The 22,886-nt window shown below is 40.7% G+C and overlaps 1 protein-coding gene across 1 annotated transcript; it reads right to left on the bottom strand.

Annotated features, from left to right (window-relative positions):
• Window positions 1–1,087: 1,087 nt before the first annotated feature.
• Window positions 1,088–21,702, bottom strand: EAPP (E2F associated phosphoprotein). Its single transcript, XM_089680228.1, has 7 exons — window positions 21,606–21,702; window positions 17,308–17,430; window positions 13,196–13,377; window positions 11,014–11,106; window positions 6,775–6,889; window positions 5,707–5,820; window positions 1,088–3,473 (listed from the first exon to the last, which is right to left on the bottom strand). Exons 2-7 carry the CDS (start codon window positions 17,379–17,381, stop codon window positions 3,197–3,199), a joined length of 855 nt encoding a protein of 284 aa, XP_089536354.1. The 5' UTR covers window positions 17,382–17,430; window positions 21,606–21,702; the 3' UTR covers window positions 1,088–3,196.
• Between the last annotated feature and the right edge of the window lie 1,184 nt (window positions 21,703–22,886).

Raw genomic sequence — 22,886 nt, 5'->3', positions numbered from 1 at the left:
AAATGCTCTAAATCAATAAAAAGTATCTGATTTTTTTTTTTTTTAATTAAAAAAACAATTAGAAATCTAAAAACTGAATGGTAGGCATTTGACTTTTCCAAAACTCTAAATTTTTGTTTTTCACATGGCTCTGTGAATATTCTTACAAGGACAGAGGGTTAACCTACCCATCAGGGACACAGACAAAAAGGGTCAAACTTCAGTACTCTATCCAAAAAAAAAAAACCTGCTTTTACACACATCATAACACTGTTAAAAGCTCTCCATACTTGTTGCGTTGTGGACACTCCTGCTATAAATTACAGCTTGTGAAGCTCATGACATATTTGTTGAGACTGGATTACAGGATGTTTTAATTTATTCCCATGGTGATGATGAAAACTATAATTTTTTTGTGGCATGTATCCAGTTATCTTGGTATGGTCTCTTATTATGAAAGTTTTGACTTGCCATGGCCATTGCCAGTTGTGATCTAGTTAGCACATGTTTGGGTTACGCTGTTTTTGTGTTCTCATTGACAAATAATTTAGTCATTTTTTGACTTAATGAACTTGCAATTTAGGTGTGAACCAACTGCAACCTAACTAAAATACAATAGGTCGGACTATATTCAGGTCTATTGTGGAGATTGGTCTTCAGGCACTGTTCACAGAAAACTGGACATTTAGACAGTACAAGAATGTTATGTCTTCTGACCTTGGATCTCATTATAACCAGCACTTGTGACACAATCATATCACGTTACCATATACATCAGGACCTCTGTATCTCTTGACTATACCAGTCAGGACTTATCCAAGGACAGTGAAATAGTATAAGATATTACTCACAGGTGATGTCAGTGTGTGAGGCCCCACCTAGGTTTTAACTAACAATTATAAGTGCACAGAGATGTCCAGCCAAGTGTAGAGCATCATGAATATTACAAGGCAGGAAAGCCATTTCATATATACAACCCGCTATAATTGTAAAGGGATCACTGTGGACCCAAATATAATTACAGACTAGTACACATCAGGTTTCAGCACTGCTTGAGATAAAATCTCAATGTAATAATCTCCAAGAATACAAATAACACACAAAAATGGACAAGCAAAAATGGAAAGATTTTATTGCGATATTACACTGTACATATGGTCAACAGTATTCACAGAACAAGAGAGAAACATCTGCACAGATAAAAGGACAGGCTCAGTTAGAAATGGGTCCAGTCAGTATCAGTGGCCTCTCTCTCCAGGCGCTCCCCATTTGTGGAGACACTTGATCATTTTTGCACTTCACTCTAATAGGTAGATGTTTAAAGGTTTAACAAAGAGACAGAATATACAAGAATACAGAGATTACCTATTCCTGCCATGTAACATGAAGAGGCTCTCTGCCTGACTGTCATACTGACAATTTGGCTTCAATACCAAATCACAGGCCTAGAAAAAGTCTGAAAATCAGGATTTTGGCCTTTGTTACATACTTTCTTTGGGTCAGTACTTGTTGAAGCCAGAACATCAGCATGCAGCCAATCAAATATCATTTTCAAAAGAAAGGTAGCCTCCATATTTTTCCAATGACAGGGATTCTGTATTTTTTTTCTATAACTAGATCTCAGTGTGCAACACAAATGGGTCTCTTCCCATTCGTCTCTGACACAATTGGCATTTTCCTAAAGTGATACAATGAATACTATTCTGCTCATATAGACAACACTCCTGTAAGAGCCATTATACTAGCAGGGAAATATTCATTCCAGTTATGTCATGAGAATTCTACCAATGAACACAGAACACCTCTTCTTTACTCCAAATGGTACATCTCCCCTTACTGCATTGTTTACATACATAATGTGTGTGAATTAATGTTTCATCAGGATGGGGCCAGCTTTGTTCACACTGCTAATGAATTACTAGTACAACAATCAAATATGACCTTACTGACACTTTCAATTAAGAATAACAGCAGACATAGCAGGTACATTTAAACAAAAAAAAAAAAAGCAGTGTGAAAAGTAATCCATAAAAACAACGAGATTGCTGTGATTTGAGTCCATTAAAAAAGGGAAAATTAAGTAGTTGCCAGGGGTTACTGAATTCTGTATATTATATCTTTAAATTGTCCTGCCTCACTAGATTTCACTGAAAGTAGAAGACTAGAATTTTCAACAGAGCCTTCGGTTTAGACATCAGAACAGTTTTTATAGTCGCACTGTCCATAGCACTAAAACTGCACACTTAATACAATGCCCACACAGCTCTACAACAGGAGAGTCCTCAAAAGCATTCTACCCTTAAAAGATAAGTGCACTTTAAATAAAAAGTGCCCTTGCCTTTTTATTCCCCCCTGTGTTCTGACCTAACCAATCCCACTTTCCACCTTCACATACTAAGAAACAATTACCACAGCCTCCAGGGGTTGCTTACAACCAGTGCTGCAAGTCTTCTCTGCCCTATCGATGTCTGTGCATTACAGCCCAGCCAGGAGAGGGCTCCCTTCTCCTCTCAATTCCCTGAGGCCACAAGTTGGTGGATCTCAGTAAATATGCATCTGTAAAAGGGGGTGGGTAGGAACGGTTAGGTCAGGATACAAGGGCAAAGAGTATAAATTCACTTTGTTTTAAAATGCAAACACTGTCTAGGTGGCAAACTGACACAAAATGTTGAGTAAGCTTCCTTAGTATTATGGAATGCTGATAACCTTGAAAGAAAGTTTTCATTCTGGTAAAAAAAAAAAAAAAAAAAAAACTGAATACATTTAAAAAATGTATATATTTAACTATAAAACTTAAATCATATTCACTGCAGTTACATGAACCCTCCTAATAGAAAACGCTTTGAATGGAAAGTATTTTTAGGAAGACAGGCTGATTTAGTAAAGAAGTTGAAAATCTATCAATATATTGTGTGAATATTTCCTTTAAACTTATCCAATCATATAAAAAGTATCTGTACATAAGTGGGCATTCAAAGTGAACAAGAATTTGCTTTTTACATTACTGGATAATTATAGAACATATTCACACACTTTATTGTGTGAAGATCCTCAACTCCTTTAGTAAGTCAGCCTCGGAATCTTGCTACTCATGAAAACCAGTTAGATGTTCCCTTTCATTTGGATTTAGAAATAAAAGCAAAAGTCTTACTAGTATCCATGGAAAACAAGACCAGTCCATTCTTCAGACATTTCCAGCCTCAAAGCTCAGTATGTGCTAGCAGTGACTGGCTAAAACATTGAAGAAATGATACACCTCCTCTTTGTCATAAACCGCCACCTCTGTAGAACACTCATTACACTTCACAGGGTGGTACATTTCTGTTTCTGTATTCTGTACTTCTGAAGAAGAGTCTGCTAACTGAGCCTTGAATTTCTTGCGATTGCGTCTTCTGTGCTTTGTGGGCTGTTCTGGAAATTTAAGAACTTCATTCTTGTTGACGGTGCAATTCATAACAAACATAGCTCTGTATTGGGTCTTGTAGGACTCATGTCTGCATTGTAATAAAAGGAAAGGTCATTCAGAACAGTCAATAAGCCTCAAAAGCTTGACAGTGCATAACATAAAAGTATGCAAGCAATAAAACTCAATTGCTAAAGATATTAAAGTGAGCTCAAGCTTTGCCCATACTGGTTCATGTTAATGGAGGCCCAGTCAGCAGCTTCCTTACCTATCCTTTGCACACCTGCAGCTGTGTTCAGCTACATCAGGCACATCTCTGAGTAAACTCCATACAGGGTTCATGGCTATCTCACCATCCTCCAGTTGCTAAGCACCAAAGATGTCATGTGGAAAGGAGGGGAATGAGTAATGAATATGTAAAGTGTACAATAGGTAGTTTTTATTTCTTTTGTTTTGGATAGCATGACAATGGATTAGTACCTCCACTGGGACTTAATGTGATGAGGGGCTCTGTACTTATTGTCCTGAAGAAATATTTCCAACAGTAGTAGAAGTATGGTATGGGCGGACATTGCTACACTATATTGCCAGATGTATTGGGACACCTGCCTTTACACGCGCATGAACTTTAATGGCATCCCAGTCTTAGTCCGTAGGGTTCAATACTGAGTTGGCCCATCCTTTGTAGCTATAACAGCTTCAACTCTTCTGGGAAGGTTGTCCACAAGGTGTCTATGGGAATGTTTGACCATTCTTACAGAAGCGCACTTGTGAGATCAGGCACTGATGTCAGATGTGAAGGCCTGGCTTGCAGTCTCCGCTCTAATTCATCCCAAAGGTGTTTCATCGGGTTGAGGTCAGGACTGTCAAGTTCCTTCACCACAAAATCGCTCATTTATTTTATTTATTTCAAGTACTTATATGGCGCCATAAATTTATGCAGTGCTTTACATATATTGTACATTCACATCAGTCCCAAACCCTCAAGGGGTGTACAATCTAAGGTCTCTAAATCACATTCATACATACACATACTAGGGCCAATTTAGACAGGATCCAATTAACCTACCAGCATGTCTTTGGAGTGTGGGAGGAAACTGGAGAACCCGGAGGAAACCCACGCAGGCACAGGGAGAATATGCAAACTCCAGGCAGGTGGTGCCGTGGTTGGGATTCGAACCAGCAACTCTAGTACTGCCAAGCGGAAGTGCTAACCATCCATGTCTTTATGGACCTTGCTTTGTGCACTGGTGTGCAGTCATCTTGAAACAGGAAGGGGCCATCCCCAAATGGTTCCCACAAAGTTGGGAGCAAGAAATATTCCAAATTGTCTTGGTATGCTGAGGCCTTAAGAGTTCCCTTCACTGGAACTATGGGGCCCAGCCCAACCCCTGAAAAACAACCCCACACCATAATCCCCCTCCACCAAACTTTACACTTGGCACAATGCAGTCAGGCAAGTACCGTTCTCCTGGCAACCGCCAAACCCAGACATGTCCATCGGATTGCCAGAAAGAGAAGCGTGATTCAACACTCCAGAGAACACATCTCCACTGCTCTAGAGTCCAGTGGCAGCGTGCTTTACACCCCTGCATCTGACGCTTTGCATTGCGCTTGGTGATGTAAGGCTTGGATGCAGCTGCTCGGCCATGGAAACCCATTCCATGAAGCTCTCTATGCACTGTTGTGCTAATCTGAAGGCCACACGAAGTTTGGAGGTCTTTAGCTATTGACTCTGCAGACAGTTGGCGACTTCTGCGCCCAGTACGCTTCAGCATGCGCTGACACCGCTCTGTCATTTTACGTGGCCTACCACTTCGTGGCTGACTTGCTGTTGTTCTCAGTTGCTTCCACTTTGTTATAATACCACTAACAGTTGACCGTGGAATATTTAGTAGCAAGGAAATTTCACGGATGGACTTAATGCACAGATGACAACCTATCACTGTGCCACACTTGAATTCACTGAGCTCCTGAGAGTGACCCATTCTTTCACAAATATTTGTAGAAGCAGTTTGCATGCCTAGGTGCTTGATTTTATACACCTGCGGCCATGAAGGTGATTGGAACACCTGAATCCAATGATTTGGAGGGGTGGCCCAATACATTTGGCAAGATAGTGTATCTGTGTCTCTGGTGCAGATATTCCCTTGATAGGAAGTACAGGGATTTCTCTCTAAAAGAACCTGAGATGGCAATGAAACCCAATCAGGATTCTAAACCTATCATACTCTATCCACAAACGAAATAAAAAGGGGTCATTAGCAAGGGGGGCAACATTTGTCCTGGAAAATTCCTCTACTGATTGCTGACAAATCACTCACCTTTGGCAATCCAAGCAGAGAGTAGTCATGCAGGCTGGGCAATTCAAAATGGCATCACTATGGGGCAAGGCTTGCACCTTGGTTTGCTGTCCATGCATTTGCCTGTTCCTATATCTAAATCATTCAACAAATAATATATATTAGTCACTGGAAGCTTGACTGGATGTCACACAGGTGTTATATATGGTTCTTTTCTTTACAGGAAATAACAGAACGGCTATGTTTCTGACCAGAGATCTCAGAGAAAAACCAAGGGAATCATTTTATTTACTAAGACAAAGTACAAACAAGTATTTGATTAGGAGATCTCTGGCATATCTAAACCATGACAAAAACATATACTGTACAAAGGATATAAAACTGTATGTCAAGGCAAAAAAGAAAAAAAAGAGAACATGCAATACATATCTGCAGTACAAGCACATTTCTCCACATTTCTAAAGAATCTGGAAGTAAAGAAAAATACATGTTAAACTGCCAGCTCTTGTTATGGGCTGACAACATCCAGTTTCTTTTGCTACTACTAAACATTTCGGGTGACATAGCATGGGCCCCGCACTGCCATCTTGGTCCTCTGGTTGCACTGTATGCATGGTGCTGTAGCCTCCTGGGAGATGTGACGTGAATGTTCCAGAAGGCTGCAAGACCAGGGACACATCATTCTGGCCTAGGCTAGAACTGCAGCAGGGTGTAGGAAAGGAGGGGAAAAAATAAAGCTTTTGTTATTGCGGAGGGAGGGGATGAATGGAAAAACTGCCTTTTTAGAGTTAAGTTCCGCTTTAACAGACTCTTGGAGATAATTCAAAGTGTGTAGAGCACACAACACAGCTATGAACTCCTAACAAGATGAAAATGTTTTTTTCTTATAACAAACAGATATAAGAAAACACTTTCAATAGTTGAAGAAATAGACCAAAAGAGGACAAATAAGGGAAGCTCAATTATTATGTTTACATACACATTAAGCAGCCACCATTTATCCTCTAGTCTACAGCCAATGGTAGAAGGTGTTATTACACTGGTAGGAAACAGGCAACAAACAGCACAAGAGAGTAATTATGCCCTCACCCTCTTCTCTTTGCATCTACCCATGCCTGATCCCGATCATCCTCATCTGGATCATATAAGAGGTCATCATTGGTTAGTACTTTGTGTCTCTTTCTTTGCTTCTTTCCGTTCTCAACTGAAAAAAGGAAAAGAAGTCACTTTGTTATAATTTAAGAAGTATGTCGCATCAGAAGTACTTGCTTGTTCGCCATTTGGAGGGGTCACCTGTGTGGTTTGTGACAAGACTCGGGTACCCAAATACAGAGTTAATTTCGTAATTGAAAGTTTTTAGCAGATCCCATCTAGGGACATATTTACTTGTAACATGCGTTTTGAAAGTTCCCTTAGCAAAATAGCACAAATAAATGCCTCAGTTTAAGTGCACTTAAGGCCAAATTTCAGATACAGTGTGAAAGTGATAAACCTCTGTCACATTTTATGAAAAAAAAGGGACTTTAGATATATTAAAATGTCCCCTGTAACCCTTATTCCCTCTGAATGCAACCAACCCAGTCCAGTACTGCATCTTTTAACCACTTCCAGTCTGGACACTTTCACCCCCTTCCTGTCCAGGCCCATTTTCAGCTTTCAGTGCTATCACACTTAAATTTTTTAGCATTTGTCTGAGACCGATAAAACTTTCTTTTGGTGGTATTTATTCACCACTGGGATTTTTATTTTTTTTTGCTATATAAAATGAAAAAGTCCAAAAATTTGGGGAAAAAAATGTTTTTCTTACAAAATTTTGAAAATAATCTTTCTTCATAAATCTTGGCCAAAGTGTATTCAGTTATATTTTTAGTAAAAAAAAATAAAATAACCCAAATTAGTTTATAACCAAAAATTATAATTTTTCTAAATTTCTTTTGTACATTTTTTTTGTTTTTTTTTCTATTATTATTTATGGGTTTTTTTTCTTTAACATACTGTCATCCTAGCAATACAGTGTCACCATAGTGGCACTGTACTACTTGTGGGGGGTGATGAAGATTGCTTTTACACCCATAAAGGCTGTAAAAGCAATAATCTCTCCTTCTCTCTGGCTGCATTCTTGCAGCCATTGAAAATACTGTGAGAGCTGTGATTGGTCATAGCTTGTCAAATAGTACAAGGCTGTTGTGAATAGACTTGTACCATGTGACCTCTGTGATCATAAACAGACTTCACTAGTAGTAAGCAATGATGTCAAAAGTGACATCTTGCTTACTACTATTCATGTGATCACTGATTGGCCAATCAGTGATCACATGATCGGCACCTCACACAGAGGTCCCGTACAGTGATCGGTGATCCCAGGGAGCGCGCACAGGCTGTAAATGCGGGCGCCATTTATGAATGGCAACCCACTCCTGCACTGCTCCTGTCTGGCCCATGTACATAAACGGCCGGACGGGAGCAGTGCAGGAGCAGGTTGCCAATTCAGCATTTAAAAAAAAGAAAAAAAAAAAAAAGGTTTTGCACACATTTAAATCTGCATTTTTGCCAGAAAATGGCTTCAAAACCCTAAACAATTATATATTTACTCCAAACAGAGGTCCTGTAGATTAAAATGGTGGCAACTGCATTTTTTTTATGTTGCAGGATATTTGTGCAACTGTTTATCAAACCTATATTTTTAGTATAAAAGTACACAAAAATGAATTTTAATGCACACAAAACACAATATAATACCCAGTTTTTTTGGTAAAATAGAAAAGATGGGAGTTGTGTTGAGTAAATAGATAACAAACAAGTCAAGCCTTAAAAATTCACATGCTTGGAAAATGGGAAAAACTATGACACCCAAAATTATCCATTTACACTGGATATAAAAATTCTACACAACCGTTAAAAAAAGTGAGGTTTCTGTGATGTAAAAAATGAGACAAAGATAAATCATTTCAGAACTTTTTCCACCTTTAATGTAACCTATAAACTGTACAACTCAGTTGAACAACAAACTGAAATCTTTTAGGTGGAGGGAAGTAAAAATAAAAAACAAAAATAATACAGTTGCATAAGTGTGCACACCGTTTGATTTTATTACAGCACTCAGTTTTCTTGGGTATGAGTCTATCAGCATGGCACATCTTGACGTGGCAATATTTGCCCACTCTTCCTTTCAAAAACACTCCAAAATCTGTCATATTGCAGGGTCATCTCCTGTGCACAGCCCTCTTCAGATCACCTCACAGATTTTCAATCAGATTCAGGTCTGGGCCATTCCAAAACTTTAATCTTCTTCTGGTGAAGCCATTCCTTTGTTGATTTGGATGTAAGCTTTGGGTTGTCATGCTGAAAGATGAAGTTCCTCTTCATGTTCAGCTTTCTAGCAGAAGCCTGAAGGTTTTGGGCCAATATTGGCTGGTATTTGGACCTGTTTATAATTCCCTCTACCTTGACTAAGGCCCCAGTTCCAGCTGAAGAAAAAACAGCCCCAAAGCATTATGCTGCCACCACCATGCTTCACTGTGAGTATGGTGTTTTTTTGGTGATGTGCAGTGTTGTTTTTGCACAAAACAAATCTTTTGGAATTATGGCCAAAAAGTTCAACCTTGGTTTCATCAGACCAGAACACATTTTCCCCACATGCTTTTGGGAGACTTCAGATGTGTTTTTGCAAAATGTAGGCGGGCTTGGAAATTTTTCTCTGTAAGAAAAGGCTTCCGTCTTGCCACTCTACCCCATAGCCCAGACATATGAAGAATACAGGAGATTGTTGTCACATGTACCACACAGCCAGTACTTGCCAGATATTCCTGCAGCTCCTTTAATGTTGCTGTAGACCTCTTTGTAGCCTGCCCGACCAATTTTCTTCTCGTCTTTTCATCAATTTTGGAGGGACTAGGGTTCTTGGTAATGTCACTGTTGCGCCACATTTTCTCCACTTGATGATGACTGTCTTCACTGTGTTCCATGGTATATCTAATGCCTTGGAAATTCTTTTGTACCCTTCTCTCGGATTGATACAGTGAGATCCCTCTGATGCTTTGGAAGCTCTCTGCCCCCCCCATGGCTTGTGCTGTAGGATGTGACTAAGAAAATGTCAGGAAGGACCTACTAGCACAGCTGAACTTTATTTGGGATTAATCAGAGGCACTTTAAATGATGGCAGTTATGTACTGACTCATATTTAACATGATTTCGGATGTGATTGCTTAATTCTGAACAGAGCTACATCCCCAGTTATAAGAGGGTGTGTACACTTATGCAACTGCATTATTTTAGTTTTTTATGTTTACTGCCCCCCCCCCCCAAAAAAAGAAAAATAATTCAGTTTGTTTTGCATTTGAGTTGTACAGTTTATAGGTCACATTAAAGGTGGAAAAGGTACTGAAATTATTTATCTTTGTCTCATTTTTTTACATCACAGAAATCTGACATTTTAACAGGGGTTGTGTAGACTTTTTATGTCCACTGGACATGCCACCAGTTTAGAGTTAACAGTACAAGATAACCCTAGAATTATTGCTCTCTCAGTCCAAAGTTTGTTGTCATATCTGACATGTGGCGTAATTGCAGTTTACATACATATGTCTGCCCTAAATGCACATTTGCATTTATATGTATGGGCAGGGCGACAGAGTTAATTTAATTTTTTTTTTGCAATTAAATTTTTAACATTCTTATTTATTTCATTGATATTCTTGATATCAAGTGACAGGTGGTTCTTCTTATGGACACACCAGTTGTCTACTAGACCCCTAATGTCTCCCCTGCCTTTTAGTCCAGCAGCTCAAACAGGGGACTGTGCTTGGTCCACCCTTTAGCTGGCATTGAGCCAGGATTTTGACAGGTCTGAATGCAGACATGTACAGAGCTGAGCACTTCTGGGTTTATGGATTGCAGAGCATGTTCCTTGATCTGCTCCTCCTCACCATCTTAACAATCCACTTCTCTGGGAGCTCAAGACCACAGTAAACAATGTCAAGATGGGGAGCCATGGCGGGGAATTCGATGCATCATAAAAAGGGATGATACTGATGAGCTTGCTGAGAAAAACAAAACACAATTCCAAGCTTGTGACAGCTGTGAAAGTATTTTAACTTGACTACCAGGTGGTTTATAAAAGTACTTTGGAAGGACAAGGGGTTAAGTAAAAAGCACATAAGGCATTGAGTTATAAAAATATAATTATTAAAATTCCTATAATGTCCTTTACATTTAACATTTAATAGCAGCCCTGTTTTTTGACAGATTACAATTAAAATGCAGTAATAGCAGACTACTTCCCCGGTATTCAAGATATATCCCTACTTGTGATGCTTTTGCCAACATTACCTTCCTCCTCAGAGTCAGAATCAAAATACACATCATCATAATACTGCTGATTGCTGCCCTCTGCTGATGTGGTGGCAGAACTGCTGGATGCACCTAAAACACATTTGAACATGGTAAATATAAAAAAAAATTAGATAAATTAAGAAACACTTTAAAAGCATTGTATGAATACAAATACATTTGAAAAGAGTAACTTTACATTGCCTAGCTCACCTTTGTAAAGTAAATAAACAGTAAAAGCATTATCAGCACCATTTCTGGAGTCAAGAATTGGGAGGAACTGACAAGAAAATTGAATTACAGAATACTTCCTATGTTCCCAAGTATCAGTGAGCACTTCCTTTGTTAAAAATCTGTCCAAAGTGTCAGGAGATTTCAAATAAGGAAGTATGTTCTCTATGTTCATCCAGTAGCTCCTTAATGCAGTGCTGACCATGCGTGGACCACACAATGGCACAAGTAACCAGTGTGCATATTTATATCAGGCTGAAATGAACTATAACCACTGCGCAGTTTTCTTAGATTATCATAAAGGTATTTATTAGTATAAAAGACATTTTAGTGGTCATTTTTTCCAGCACAGCCCAAACACATGAATACTTTGTCCTATCTTTCTAGGTGCCCCATAATGCTGTAACATCAGGACAGGGCGCATGGCCTCCTGACACCACAGCTAGCAAGGAGACAGCTGCTTTGTTAGCAAGTGATTGTCCTCTGAGGCCAACATTAAATGGCACTTAGGAAGATGGGACAACATACTATTAGTACTCAAGGACTGAATATTGTGGGAAAAAAAAAAAAAAGAATGAAAGAAACAGAGGAAACTTTTTTAAAGTCACATTGGCAAATCATTGGCATCCTCTCTGGTTTATGAAGATATTAAGTACAGTATTGTGTTTTTTGAAAATTATAATGCTAAATACCTTCTCCCACAGCACCACTGTGTGGTCACATGATCTCCCTCCGCACTCCTGCACCGATCTAAGGAGAGCAGCAGGAGAGGCTGAGATTCCCCTCTGAGTATGCCAGTCGGCAGAGGGAGATCACGTGACTGCATAATGGCACTGCAAGAGAAGGTATTTAGCATTGTCATTTTCAAAAAACACACATACTGTAACTAAATATCTTCATGAAGGCGATGCCAGTGATTGATATATATATTACAGCCGAATAGCGGAAGCGGGGGGGAATCGTCTCTCACACAGACTAGGAAATGACAGGTAGGGAGGGGGAGAGGGGGAGACTGTACACAGCGGGATGATGGAGGCACATAAACTGACCACAGCATCATGGATCAGTAGATTTCTGTGGTCAGTACTCACAGGGGGACACAGGAACAGGCAGGGTCAACCAGGTATTTTAGAAAATAGAATGGGACAAATTAAACCACAGACGCACTCTGCTATTTACCACTGCTTCAAAGGAACATGATTTTTTTTTAGGGTTACAACTGTTTTAACTGTTGCTAATTTAGTGAGATATCAGTTATGTGGCCTGAGTACAGGTGACAAACCCAGCTGGAAAAATTCCAACAATTGGCTGTGTGTGCGCTGACAAGGCTATAAATGGATTGTGGATAGGTGAGGACAAGAATGTAAAAGGGTCTGTATACTACCTCAGGAACAGAGATATCACCACTGTATTCCCTATGAGATATTAGAAATCAGTGAATGATTCAACAGGCCAACATGTTCCAAAATATTTTTATTAACACAGTGTAAAAGTACCTTAGGCCTTCAAGGCATAGAAAGTTATGAATAGCATTTTTTTTTTTACAAATGTTTTACTGAGAATACTCCATAGTCAGTCAATCATGTATTCACTTGTCTTCAAACTAATTTTCAGCCCTGATCAGGGGGAATGTTTGAAAAATGTTGGCTGTAGTTGACATTCAATAAAAGTGCTTTCTGGACTTTTAAAAAGAAGTCTGGTGGTTTCCTTGCCTTGCACCAGTTCAATACCTTGAGTCACAGTCCATAAATAAGCACACAGTGAAGTGAAATCAGAACTCCTGATCTGAAAACTGATCCAAATCAGTGACTTGAAAAGTATCAAAGCCAATACAAAAGCAGGACAACTAGAAATCTTCTAAAAGGATGGGTCAGCAGTGGCAGTCCACATATTTTTCTCAGTAGATTTCCTTCACACTATTCTCATTTTGTTACAATGAGTCCACATGTACCTGTTCGTTGAGGTTGCCAGCTTCCCTCCATCGTCTTCATAGTAGAACTCAGCTCCTTCTCCATCTCTTTCTCAAACTCATCTTCACTGGAGGACTCACTCTCCCCAGTCAGATATTCCCGAATAAGCTTACGCTTCTGATCAGGTGTTCCATGTAAGAGCACATCCAATTCATCTTCAGAACTATGTAAAGAGATCAAAGAATGTACACTGAAGTCAGCAAATACAACTGCTTATTGAAAGTATACCACTGTTTATTACAGTACAATAAATATACACAAGTCAGTTGCATGTGCTATCATTCCACTCCAACAAGCATTTTAGTTGTTTCACTTTTCCTGATGAGCCGAATCATGTACTGGCTTTGGCGCCTCCAGAATTTCCATTTCCACCCAAACCCCAAAAAATGTACAATGTATTCTCCAATAAATTCTATTTAGGGCAGGATAAACAAATAACTGAAGGAGTTAGTAGCAATGGAGTGATACCTTGTTTGTGGCCTTGTGGTAGGGGAAGATATACAACCTGGTATAGGGAAATCCTAATACTGCAGCATCCAACAGAAACAAGTATTCACTGGGAGATTCAACACACCAGAGCATATTTAAAACAAAAATGCTAGTTTAGGTTAGCATAAAAATTATTTGCGTGTCCAACTAAAACTTTATTTAAGGATAGAATGGGGTAGGAGTTAGGATCCCTATTAGATATTTACCACTGACCATGCTTTGCTAGTGAGATTTCCCCTCACCTCCTTTTCCTGCAACAATAATTTCACCAGACAGAAAGTAAGGGGGTAAGTATTCAACAGCCCAAAGACGAAAAAAAAAATTCTCTAATTTCCTGTCTAGCAAAACTGTTGTTCTGTGGACAAAAAGTGACCAGAGTCCCAGAAAGCAGTGAAAGACTGACAAGGGTTCAAATCCTTCCTTCTTTTAAAAAGAGAAATGCAAATGTCTTGCCAAACCAAGCAACCACAGTTGTTAAGATAGACAAACATCCAGCACTGCCAGAGGTTAAAGCATCCGTTTACAGAAGAAACAAAAAATTGTCCTGAGAAAGCAAGGTGTAGCAGGTATGCAGTTACCCCATCTTCTCCTACAGATTAATATGCCAACCTGTGACAATGGACATGGAATTGGCTGTGAAATGTTAGATCCCATATATCTGTCTGTAGTACTGTCAGAGGAGTTGAATCAAAATTAGATCTGATAATGATTTTAGTAAAATTGGTTATAAAAGGTTTTGGGGTTTTGATTTAGGTTGCTATGAAAGTAAGGTCTGTCCTCCTTAGTGAAAGACCTTCGTAAGTCAGTGTAAAAGGAACACCACATACAAAAGCTCTTGAAACAAGATGATATTTACCGTATATTTCGCTCCATAAGACGCACTTTCCCCCCCCCCAAAAATGGGGGAAAATGTCTGTGCGTCTTATGGAGCAAATATGGAGCGGCCGGCCCAGTATTCAAGCCGCCGTATTAGAATACCGGGCCGGACGCTTGGCTCTACTGTGAAGAACCCGCTCCTCCGTCCTACCTGTTCCTCAGTCCAGCGGTGTCCTGCTTCCATAGACCGTCTTCTCTCCCTCGCGCCGGCATCTTCAGTGTGGGCACCCAGCTGTGACTGCTTGCGGCTTCACAGCCAGGTGCCCACTGCGCATGCGCGAGAAGAGCTGAGCTTTGTGAATGGCCCTGTAGTCTTGTGGGACCTGTCATGTGTCCCCACAAGACTACAGGGAGGGGGGGGCCAGGACAACTCTGCGGAAGTGGGAGCGGGTACCTGCCCAAAGGTCCGCAGTCTCTGGTCATCTCCTGTGCGGTGTCCGCAGTCTCTGGTCATCTCCTGTGCGGTGTCCGCAGTCTCTGGTCATCTCCTGTGCGGTGTCCGCAGTCTCTGGTCATCTCCTGTGCTGTGTCCGCAGTCTCTGGTCATCTCCTGTGCTGTGTCCGCAGTCTCTGGTCATCTCCTGTGCTGTGTCCGCAGTCTCTGGTCATCTCCTGTGCTGTGTCCGCAGTCTTTGGTCATCTCCTGTGCTGTGTCCGCAGTCTTTGATCATCTCCTGTACTATGTCCGCAGTCCACTGGTTCAGAATTGTTTTTTTTCTTGTTTTCCTCCTCTAAAATCTAAGTGCGTTTTATAGTCAGGTGCGCCTTATGGAGCGAAAAATACGGTAGATAGTTGTCCTTACATTAATCCAGAGAAAATTGATTGATTTTAAGACTAAACATCCTGTTTCCAGTTTTTTTTTTTCTATTACCAAAGTTTTAAATTTAAAGTGATAGTAAAGGTTCAGATGTTTTGTTTTAAAGATAACAAACATGTTATACTTACCTCAAAAAACATGCCGTACTTTCTCCTTAAAATACTGAAATACCCAAACCCATATGTGTCATCAAATTACCATGTGAATGTATATATCTTCTGTTCAATATCACATGGATAATGAAAAAGTAAACATTAAAAAAAAAAAAAAGTAAATAAAATAATACTTTAACCCAAAAAAAGAAGTCCTATGAAAATGGTGTATTCCTTATATTTCTCCAATCAATATAGTGTGCCACCAGTCAATGAATATTCAATAAATATGCCCAAATCTTCTCTTAATTTGTGCACCTGCACCAACACACCCGGTGTGCTCTCATCTAGAGCTTTTGATCTCACATGTATAAATGTCTGGTCAAATAGCGTTTGTGTCCCTTTAACTGGAGTTTGTAGGGATGTCTCCTGGATTATGATTCACTCTTGTGGGCAGATCGAATCCTCTATGTACAACCTTCCTCCTTCTAACTTCACCACTCAGCCTGCTGATTCTGCCAGAATCTGCTGCGGTCCTGAAATGAGGAAATCTCTTGTGGTCCAGAAGTCCAATGCAGTCTGCACAGGTTGTCTTGTTTTTCCCCTGTGCAGACTATATTGGATTCCTGGACCACAAGGGATTTCCTCATTTCAGGACCGCAGCGGATTCTGGCAGAATCAGTAGGCTGAGAGGTGAAGTTAAAAGAAGGAGGTTGTACATAGAGGATTCAATCTGCTTCTTTCCTTTCTCAACTGAAAAAGGAAAAGAAGTCACTTTGTTATAATTTAAGAAGTATATCGCATCAGAAGTACTTGCTTGTTCGCTGTTTTCCAGGGATCACCTGTGTGGTTTGTGACAAGACTCGGCTACCCAAATACAGAGTTAATTTCATAATTGAAAGTATTTAGCAGATCCCATCTAGGGACATATTTACATGCAACATGCTCTTTGGAAATTCCCTTAGCAAAATAGCACAAATGCCCCAGTTTAAGTGTACTTAAGGCCAAATATTTTATGTGAAAGTGATAAACCTGTCACATTTTATGAAAAAAGGGGCTTTAGATATATTAAAATGTCCCCTGTAACCCTTATTCCCTCTGAATGCAACCAACCCAGTCCAGTACTGCATCCTTTAACAACTCAGTATTTAAAAAAAAGAAAAAAGTTTTGCATACGTTTAAATCTGCAATTATATATTTTGCAAACAGAGGTCCTGTAGATTAAAATGGTGGCAACTGCAAAATTTATTATGTTGCAGGATATTTGTGCAACTGTTTATCAAACTTTTATTTTTAGCATAAAAGTACACTTAAATTAATTTTAATGCACACAAAAAAACAATATAATACCCAATTTTTTTTTTTGTAAAATTGAAAAGATGGAGTTGTGTTGAGTAAACAGATACCAAAGAAGTCAAGCCTTAAAAATTCACATGCTTGGAAAATGGCAAAAACTATGGCACCCAAAATTATCCATTTACATGCCACCAGTTTAGAGTTAACAAGATAACCCTATAGTTGCACAGAATGCATGAAGGTAAAAAGCCTTCAGCACCACTTTAAATATAGACAAGGACATACAATATGAACTCAGAGGCTGTAGTTACAGTACAAATAATCTGAGTGCCTGCAAGGCTATAGGGCTATATTCCACATTTTTTTAAATATAGGATTCTCAAACACTCTGACATATCCAGGTGCCATAATTATCATATTCTGCCTCACAATTTTAGTAAGATAGTGCCAATAAAATTTCAATTCTGTACATAAACAAAAAATAAGCCTGCATACTAACATACAAACACAGAGACATCCCACCTGCTATTGCCACGTTCTTCATCGCTGGGCTCTTCAATTGGATAAGCATCATACTCAGGCTGGAACCGGTTCATGATGATACCTAACCGGCATGCAGCATTAGCGGTGCTCTGCTAATTTACCCTGAAGGGAATGATATGCCAAGTTATTACATGTAAAATAACAACCGAAATACAAGAGAATATACAACTCTTACAATAAAGCTGCATTGCAAGCTACCATTTCTGAAAGCTTTGAGAATTCCAGTTGCCTGCTTTCTGCTCTGATCCAATGGCTTTGTTTCTAGGCCAGCGACTTAAAGCGGCACTGAAATCATAATTTTAAAGACAGCAAGCAGGCAGGCTCTTTTGTTGCACAAAATACATGCAATGTCAATTTTGCAATAATATAAACCAAGTTGTCCGCTCGCTGTCTTTAGAATGTACACCAAGCTCTACATGCCCAGCTCAGTTTACATTGCAGCACAGTGCTTGTGTGCCAGGTTGACTGAACTTTTGTGCATGCGCATGGCTAACATCCCCCACTGGGGAGGCTACACCACACTGCAGGGGTTAATAGCTGGTTTTGTCTTGGGGAGAGGAGAAACAGCTTTAGTTATGTGATTCACTGCTCCCCCAGCAGGTGGTGCTCCTCCACGATCCAGTGGTGGTCTGTCCCTCAGCACTTTACATCCAATGCTGGGCTATGGGCCCTGCTCTGCTCTTGATGAAGTCAATATGCTAGACTGGTAGAGAGTGGAGGTGCAGACACTGCAGGGAGGAAAGGAGGATCAGGTAAGTAAATCTTCCTTTACTGTTCCTCTAAACATAAACGAGCTATTAACTCTTGCAGTGTGGGCACAACCTCACTGCAAGCAAGAATTTGTTTAGTTGCCCTGAGTTGGGCTTTCTGCAAGATCATTGAGTAATGTATTCCAGCACATCAAAGTATTTCAATAGAAGAAATTTACGCAAGTGTGTTGCACTGATGTGTGTTGCGCTGAAAAAAAAAAGAAGCAAAAAACACACCCTACCCTGACACATGTCAGTGCATGTATGTAAGCACAACATAATACACATAAATGTAACAGTCACAACAGTGAGTTGAAGTTTACTTAAAAAATAAAGCTTTAGTAAACGGTAAAAAAAATACATACAATTCAGAGCATTATACAAATGCATGTCAATGCACATGTGTTTTATAGTGTACTTAACACTCACACTCTGAAATGCATAAAGACTGGCACAGGAGGATTTTGCAAAAGTGTCTCACATGTTCTAAAAGTAGGGCATCATGCGCAAAATTCATCTACCTGTCCAGAACTTGGACTTGAAGTTTGGCTCATGCTGCACCACTTATAGAACGCATGTGAGACACTTTTGCTAAATCTGTCTCTGAATGCTAAAATAAAGCTGGTATTAATCAGCTCCACATTCATAGAGTACTGTCAGTATTTTATTTTGAATTTGGCTCAGGTGTTTAGCACAATGTAGAAGTGGAGCAAATTAAAGTGGTCCTAAAGCCCCAAGGTTTTTTACCTTCATGCTCCTTATACTTACCTGAGCCCCAATGCGATCCAGCACTGTGCTTGAGAGCTGCAGCTCCTGGCTTTGTCCCTCTTCACTGGGCAGACCAATAGCAGTGGAAGCCATTGGCTCCCACTCCTGTCACTCAACTCCAGTGACAAGGGTTTAATTACACAGGTTCTGTGGCTGATTAAGGTGGTAAATAATCTCACCTAGTGCCTTATCTGCATTCAATTGGCCTCAGAACCTGTGTAATTAAAGAGGAACTTCACTGCCACTGAACACTACAAACCAAAATTGCTATTTCATTCATTGTTAATACGCAAAGCAAACTCACCCATACATCCATGTCTCCATGCTTTATTTTGCTGAGAATTCATTTTGAAAACCACCCCCTGGCATTTCTGGCAGTGGCCATCTTGAGAAAGGTCAGATGATTCATGTAGTATTTACTTCCTGGAATCCATCTGCCTTTAACCACTTCCCGTCCGGCCCTTGTACATAGATGGCCGGACAGGAGCAGTGCAGGAGCGGGTTGGCGTTCATAAACTGCGCCCGCATTTTCAGGTTCTGCGCGCTCCCTAGGAGTGCGCGGCACCACTATCCGGTACCCGATACTCTGTGTGAGGTCCCAATCATGTGATCATTGATTGGCCAATGAATAGTAAGCAAGATGTAACTTCTGACATCATTGCTTACTATTAGTGAAATCTGTGAATGCTCACAGAGGTCACATGGTACAAGGCTATTCACAACAGCCTTGTACCATGTGACAAGCTGTGACCAATCACAGCTCTCACAGTATTTCTCAATGGCTGCAAGAATGCAGCCGGAGAGAAGGAGAAATTATTGCGTTTACAGCCTTCATGGATGTAAAAGCAATCAGTGTAAAAAGAAAACTTCATCACTCTCCACAAGTGGTACAGTGACACTGTACTGCTAGGGTGACAGTTAAAAAAAACCCATAAATAATAGTATAAAAAAACAAAATCAAAATGTAAAAAATTTTTTGAAAAATTATAATTTTTGGTTGTAAACTAATTTGGGTTATTTTTTTTTTTTTTTACTAAAAAGATAACCGAATACATTTTGGCCAAGATTTATGAAGAAAGATTATTTATTTGCAAAATAAATGAAATAAATGAAACACTTTTTTTTTTAATTTTTTGGACGTTTTCATTTATATAGCAAAAAAAATAAAAATCCAAGTGCTGAATAAATACCACCAAAATAAAGTTTTATCTGTCTCAAAAAAATGCTCAAAAAGTCATATGGGTACAGTGTTGTATGACCGCGCAATTGTCATTCAAAGTGTGATAGCGCTGAAAACTGAAAAATTGGTCTGGACAGGAAGGGGGTGAAACTGTCCGGAGTTGAAGTGGTTAACTCAGGCATTGGCTGAGCTGAGAACCTGCCCTCCCCTTTTGAAGACTCCTGGGAAGTAGGATATCATTTGCCTAGGCATGGATACCAGGAAGTAACTGAAGAAATGTAAGAAAAAGATTAAAACAGGTAAACATGATCTACATTCCCATCCATTTACTAATGCTAGCAGCATAAGGATTAACAATAGTCAAGAGAGTGAAGTTCCACTCTAGTATGCGGTCGGTTTTAAAAAGATGAGGTGGCTGGCTCGTCAGCAGCGATTGGCTTCCTATTTGTTTTTATCGGCCACTAGGACAATTGCCCAGGCCTGGAAGAGTCCGTTTGTACTTTTTCAGGGGGTGCGGGATCGTATGACTACTATGATGCTCAATGAACAGATGTCGAGTATATGCAATGACTCTCAACATAAATTTTTTAAAATATGGGAGCCGTGGTTGCAATATGCCTTTCCCACGCTCCCCCCGGCCAGTGTAGGGAGGTGATGGAGTTTTGTATTGGCGCTCATGGACCCTTGCTCTCTGGTGTGTGTTTTTGTTTTTTCTCTTTCTTTCTTCTCTGCTGTTCTTCTTTCCTTTTCTGTTTGTTTTGATGTGACAGTGGACAGCTGTCTTTAGTTGCGATAATCTGAGTTTCACTGATGTTATTGTAACCTATGTGCCATTGATAGCCCCTACGTGGGCATACGTTTTGCCTTATTGGAATTAGAGCGTTGTCTGCTCTATTATACATTTTCTATCGGTGCAATTGATAGCCCCTGCGTGGGCGTGTTTTGTTGCCTCTGTTTTATACTGTTCAAAATTAATAAAAACCATTGAAATACAAAAAGATGAGGTGGCAACCCTACGTGGGGGCGAGCCTGCACAAGTGCCCCCCATGGGAATCAGCCTCCTACTGGGGACACCAGCAAGAGGGGAGGAGCCATCAGCGCTGGCGGGGGACCCGAGAAGAGGAAGACTGGGCTGCTCTGTGCAATTCTATTACACAGAGCAGGAAAGTACAGACATATTTATTATTTAAAAAGAAATTCCTTTATAACCACTTTAAAAACGACCTGAATTTGCTGCACAAGTTGCTGTAAGAGCCAAGACTTTCGCTGATCGGTTTTAGATTTGGTGCAAAAGATCAACAAGAGCGATTGACACCATAAAGGTGGTGCAGTGACTTCACTGACGGCCCCCCACTGTGTGGTGTGAAGGGACCCTAAAGTAGTTTAGTTCCTTTAGTGTGTACAGAGAAGAGAGTATAGGAGCTGCTGACACATCCGGGTCACACTTCTAAATCCCTGACACCATAGGGACTCCAATGACGATCACATGGAAGTATCTGTACAGCTGGAAATGCCTGCACACTCTTCTCACACACTCCATACACAGACAGTCTACTTAGCATCGTAATAGCACACATTACCGCTCCGGTGTATACCGACTTCAGCCCACAAGCAGCATCAACACCGGCGCAGGATAATGATCCAATCACACCCGTCGCATAACATGTGACGTACAGGGATTACGCAGGCGGAAGTGTGAGCGTGTGGTGGGCATGTGCAGAGCTCTTTGGACGCTGTGACCGTGTAGAGTCATGTTAGTGGTGAAGTGTATATTTCTGTGCATTGAACCAAGTGAACTCTGTGCGGGGAGCAGGAATACATGACGTGTGAAGCCAGGAATAAACTATGTGTGTGAGGTGCTTGTGTGTCTATAGGGAACCCCTGAGGTGAAGTGAGGGGGCGCTGCTTCTACACATTCAGGTGAATTGCCATGGACTCGGCTAACATGTTTCACCAGCTGCAACCATTGAAGTCAGAACATTCACCCTGCACAGCAAAGCAAGAATGAGGATGACAGTCCTACAGTGTGCCTTCTTAGGCCTAGTTTACACCCTGGAGAGCAATCTGCATTCGGATCGCTTTTCAGAGGGCACGACACCCCACAGTAGTGGGCATGCATTGAATGAAATTACGGGGCACCCCCATTCAGTTGGAGTCGCATTCAATAGGCAATCAGTTTTGCTGCACTGCGGTGCAAAGCATCATGGCTGCAGCATATCTACGCCATTTAAAGCAGAGCTCCACCCAAAAGGGGAAGTTCCATTTCAAGAACTGGTCCCCGTTAAGGATTGGCACCTTTGGGGAGCGGGTACCCGAAGTTGACAGGTACCCGCTCCCACTTCCACTGTGATCGGAAGCGGAAGTTGTCCTCCCCGTAGTCTTCTGGGACATGTATGTGACAGGTGCCAGAGACTACAGGACAATTCAGGAAGCGCAGCGCTACTCGCACATGTGCAGTGGGCACCGGGCTGTGAAGCCGCAAGTTGTCACAGCCGGGTGCCCACACTGAAGATGCCGGCGCCGGGAACACAGGGCAGCCGGTGAAACGGGGGAGGACACCGTGGAATCGAGGGAAAGGAGAGTGTCCACTTTTTAAAAGTCAGCAGCTACAGTTTTTGTTGATTTATTTTTTCTTATTTTCACTGGAACTCCGCTTTAACCCCTTTATGACCACCTAACACATACAATATGTGTGGCAACAAAAGGATGGGCTTTGTCCCTCACACACCACACACATTTCACTGGGTGGCCGATGTTTATGTGCACAGACTGAGCTGGTGAAGACAGCTATTGGTCCAGACTAAAGATTGGTAGTCGGTGGTACTAACTTCTGATCATGTGACCACTGCCACAGTGGTCAC

Source organism: Staurois parvus, unplaced genomic scaffold, assembly GCF_062004578.1.
Source record: "Staurois parvus isolate SC_StPar_1 unplaced genomic scaffold, SC_StPar_1.0 ptg000237l, whole genome shotgun sequence".
Lineage (NCBI taxonomy): Eukaryota > Metazoa > Chordata > Amphibia > Anura > Ranidae > Staurois > Staurois parvus.
Note: the sequence above shows the minus strand (reverse complement) of the source record. Positions and strands in the feature narration are given on the sequence as shown.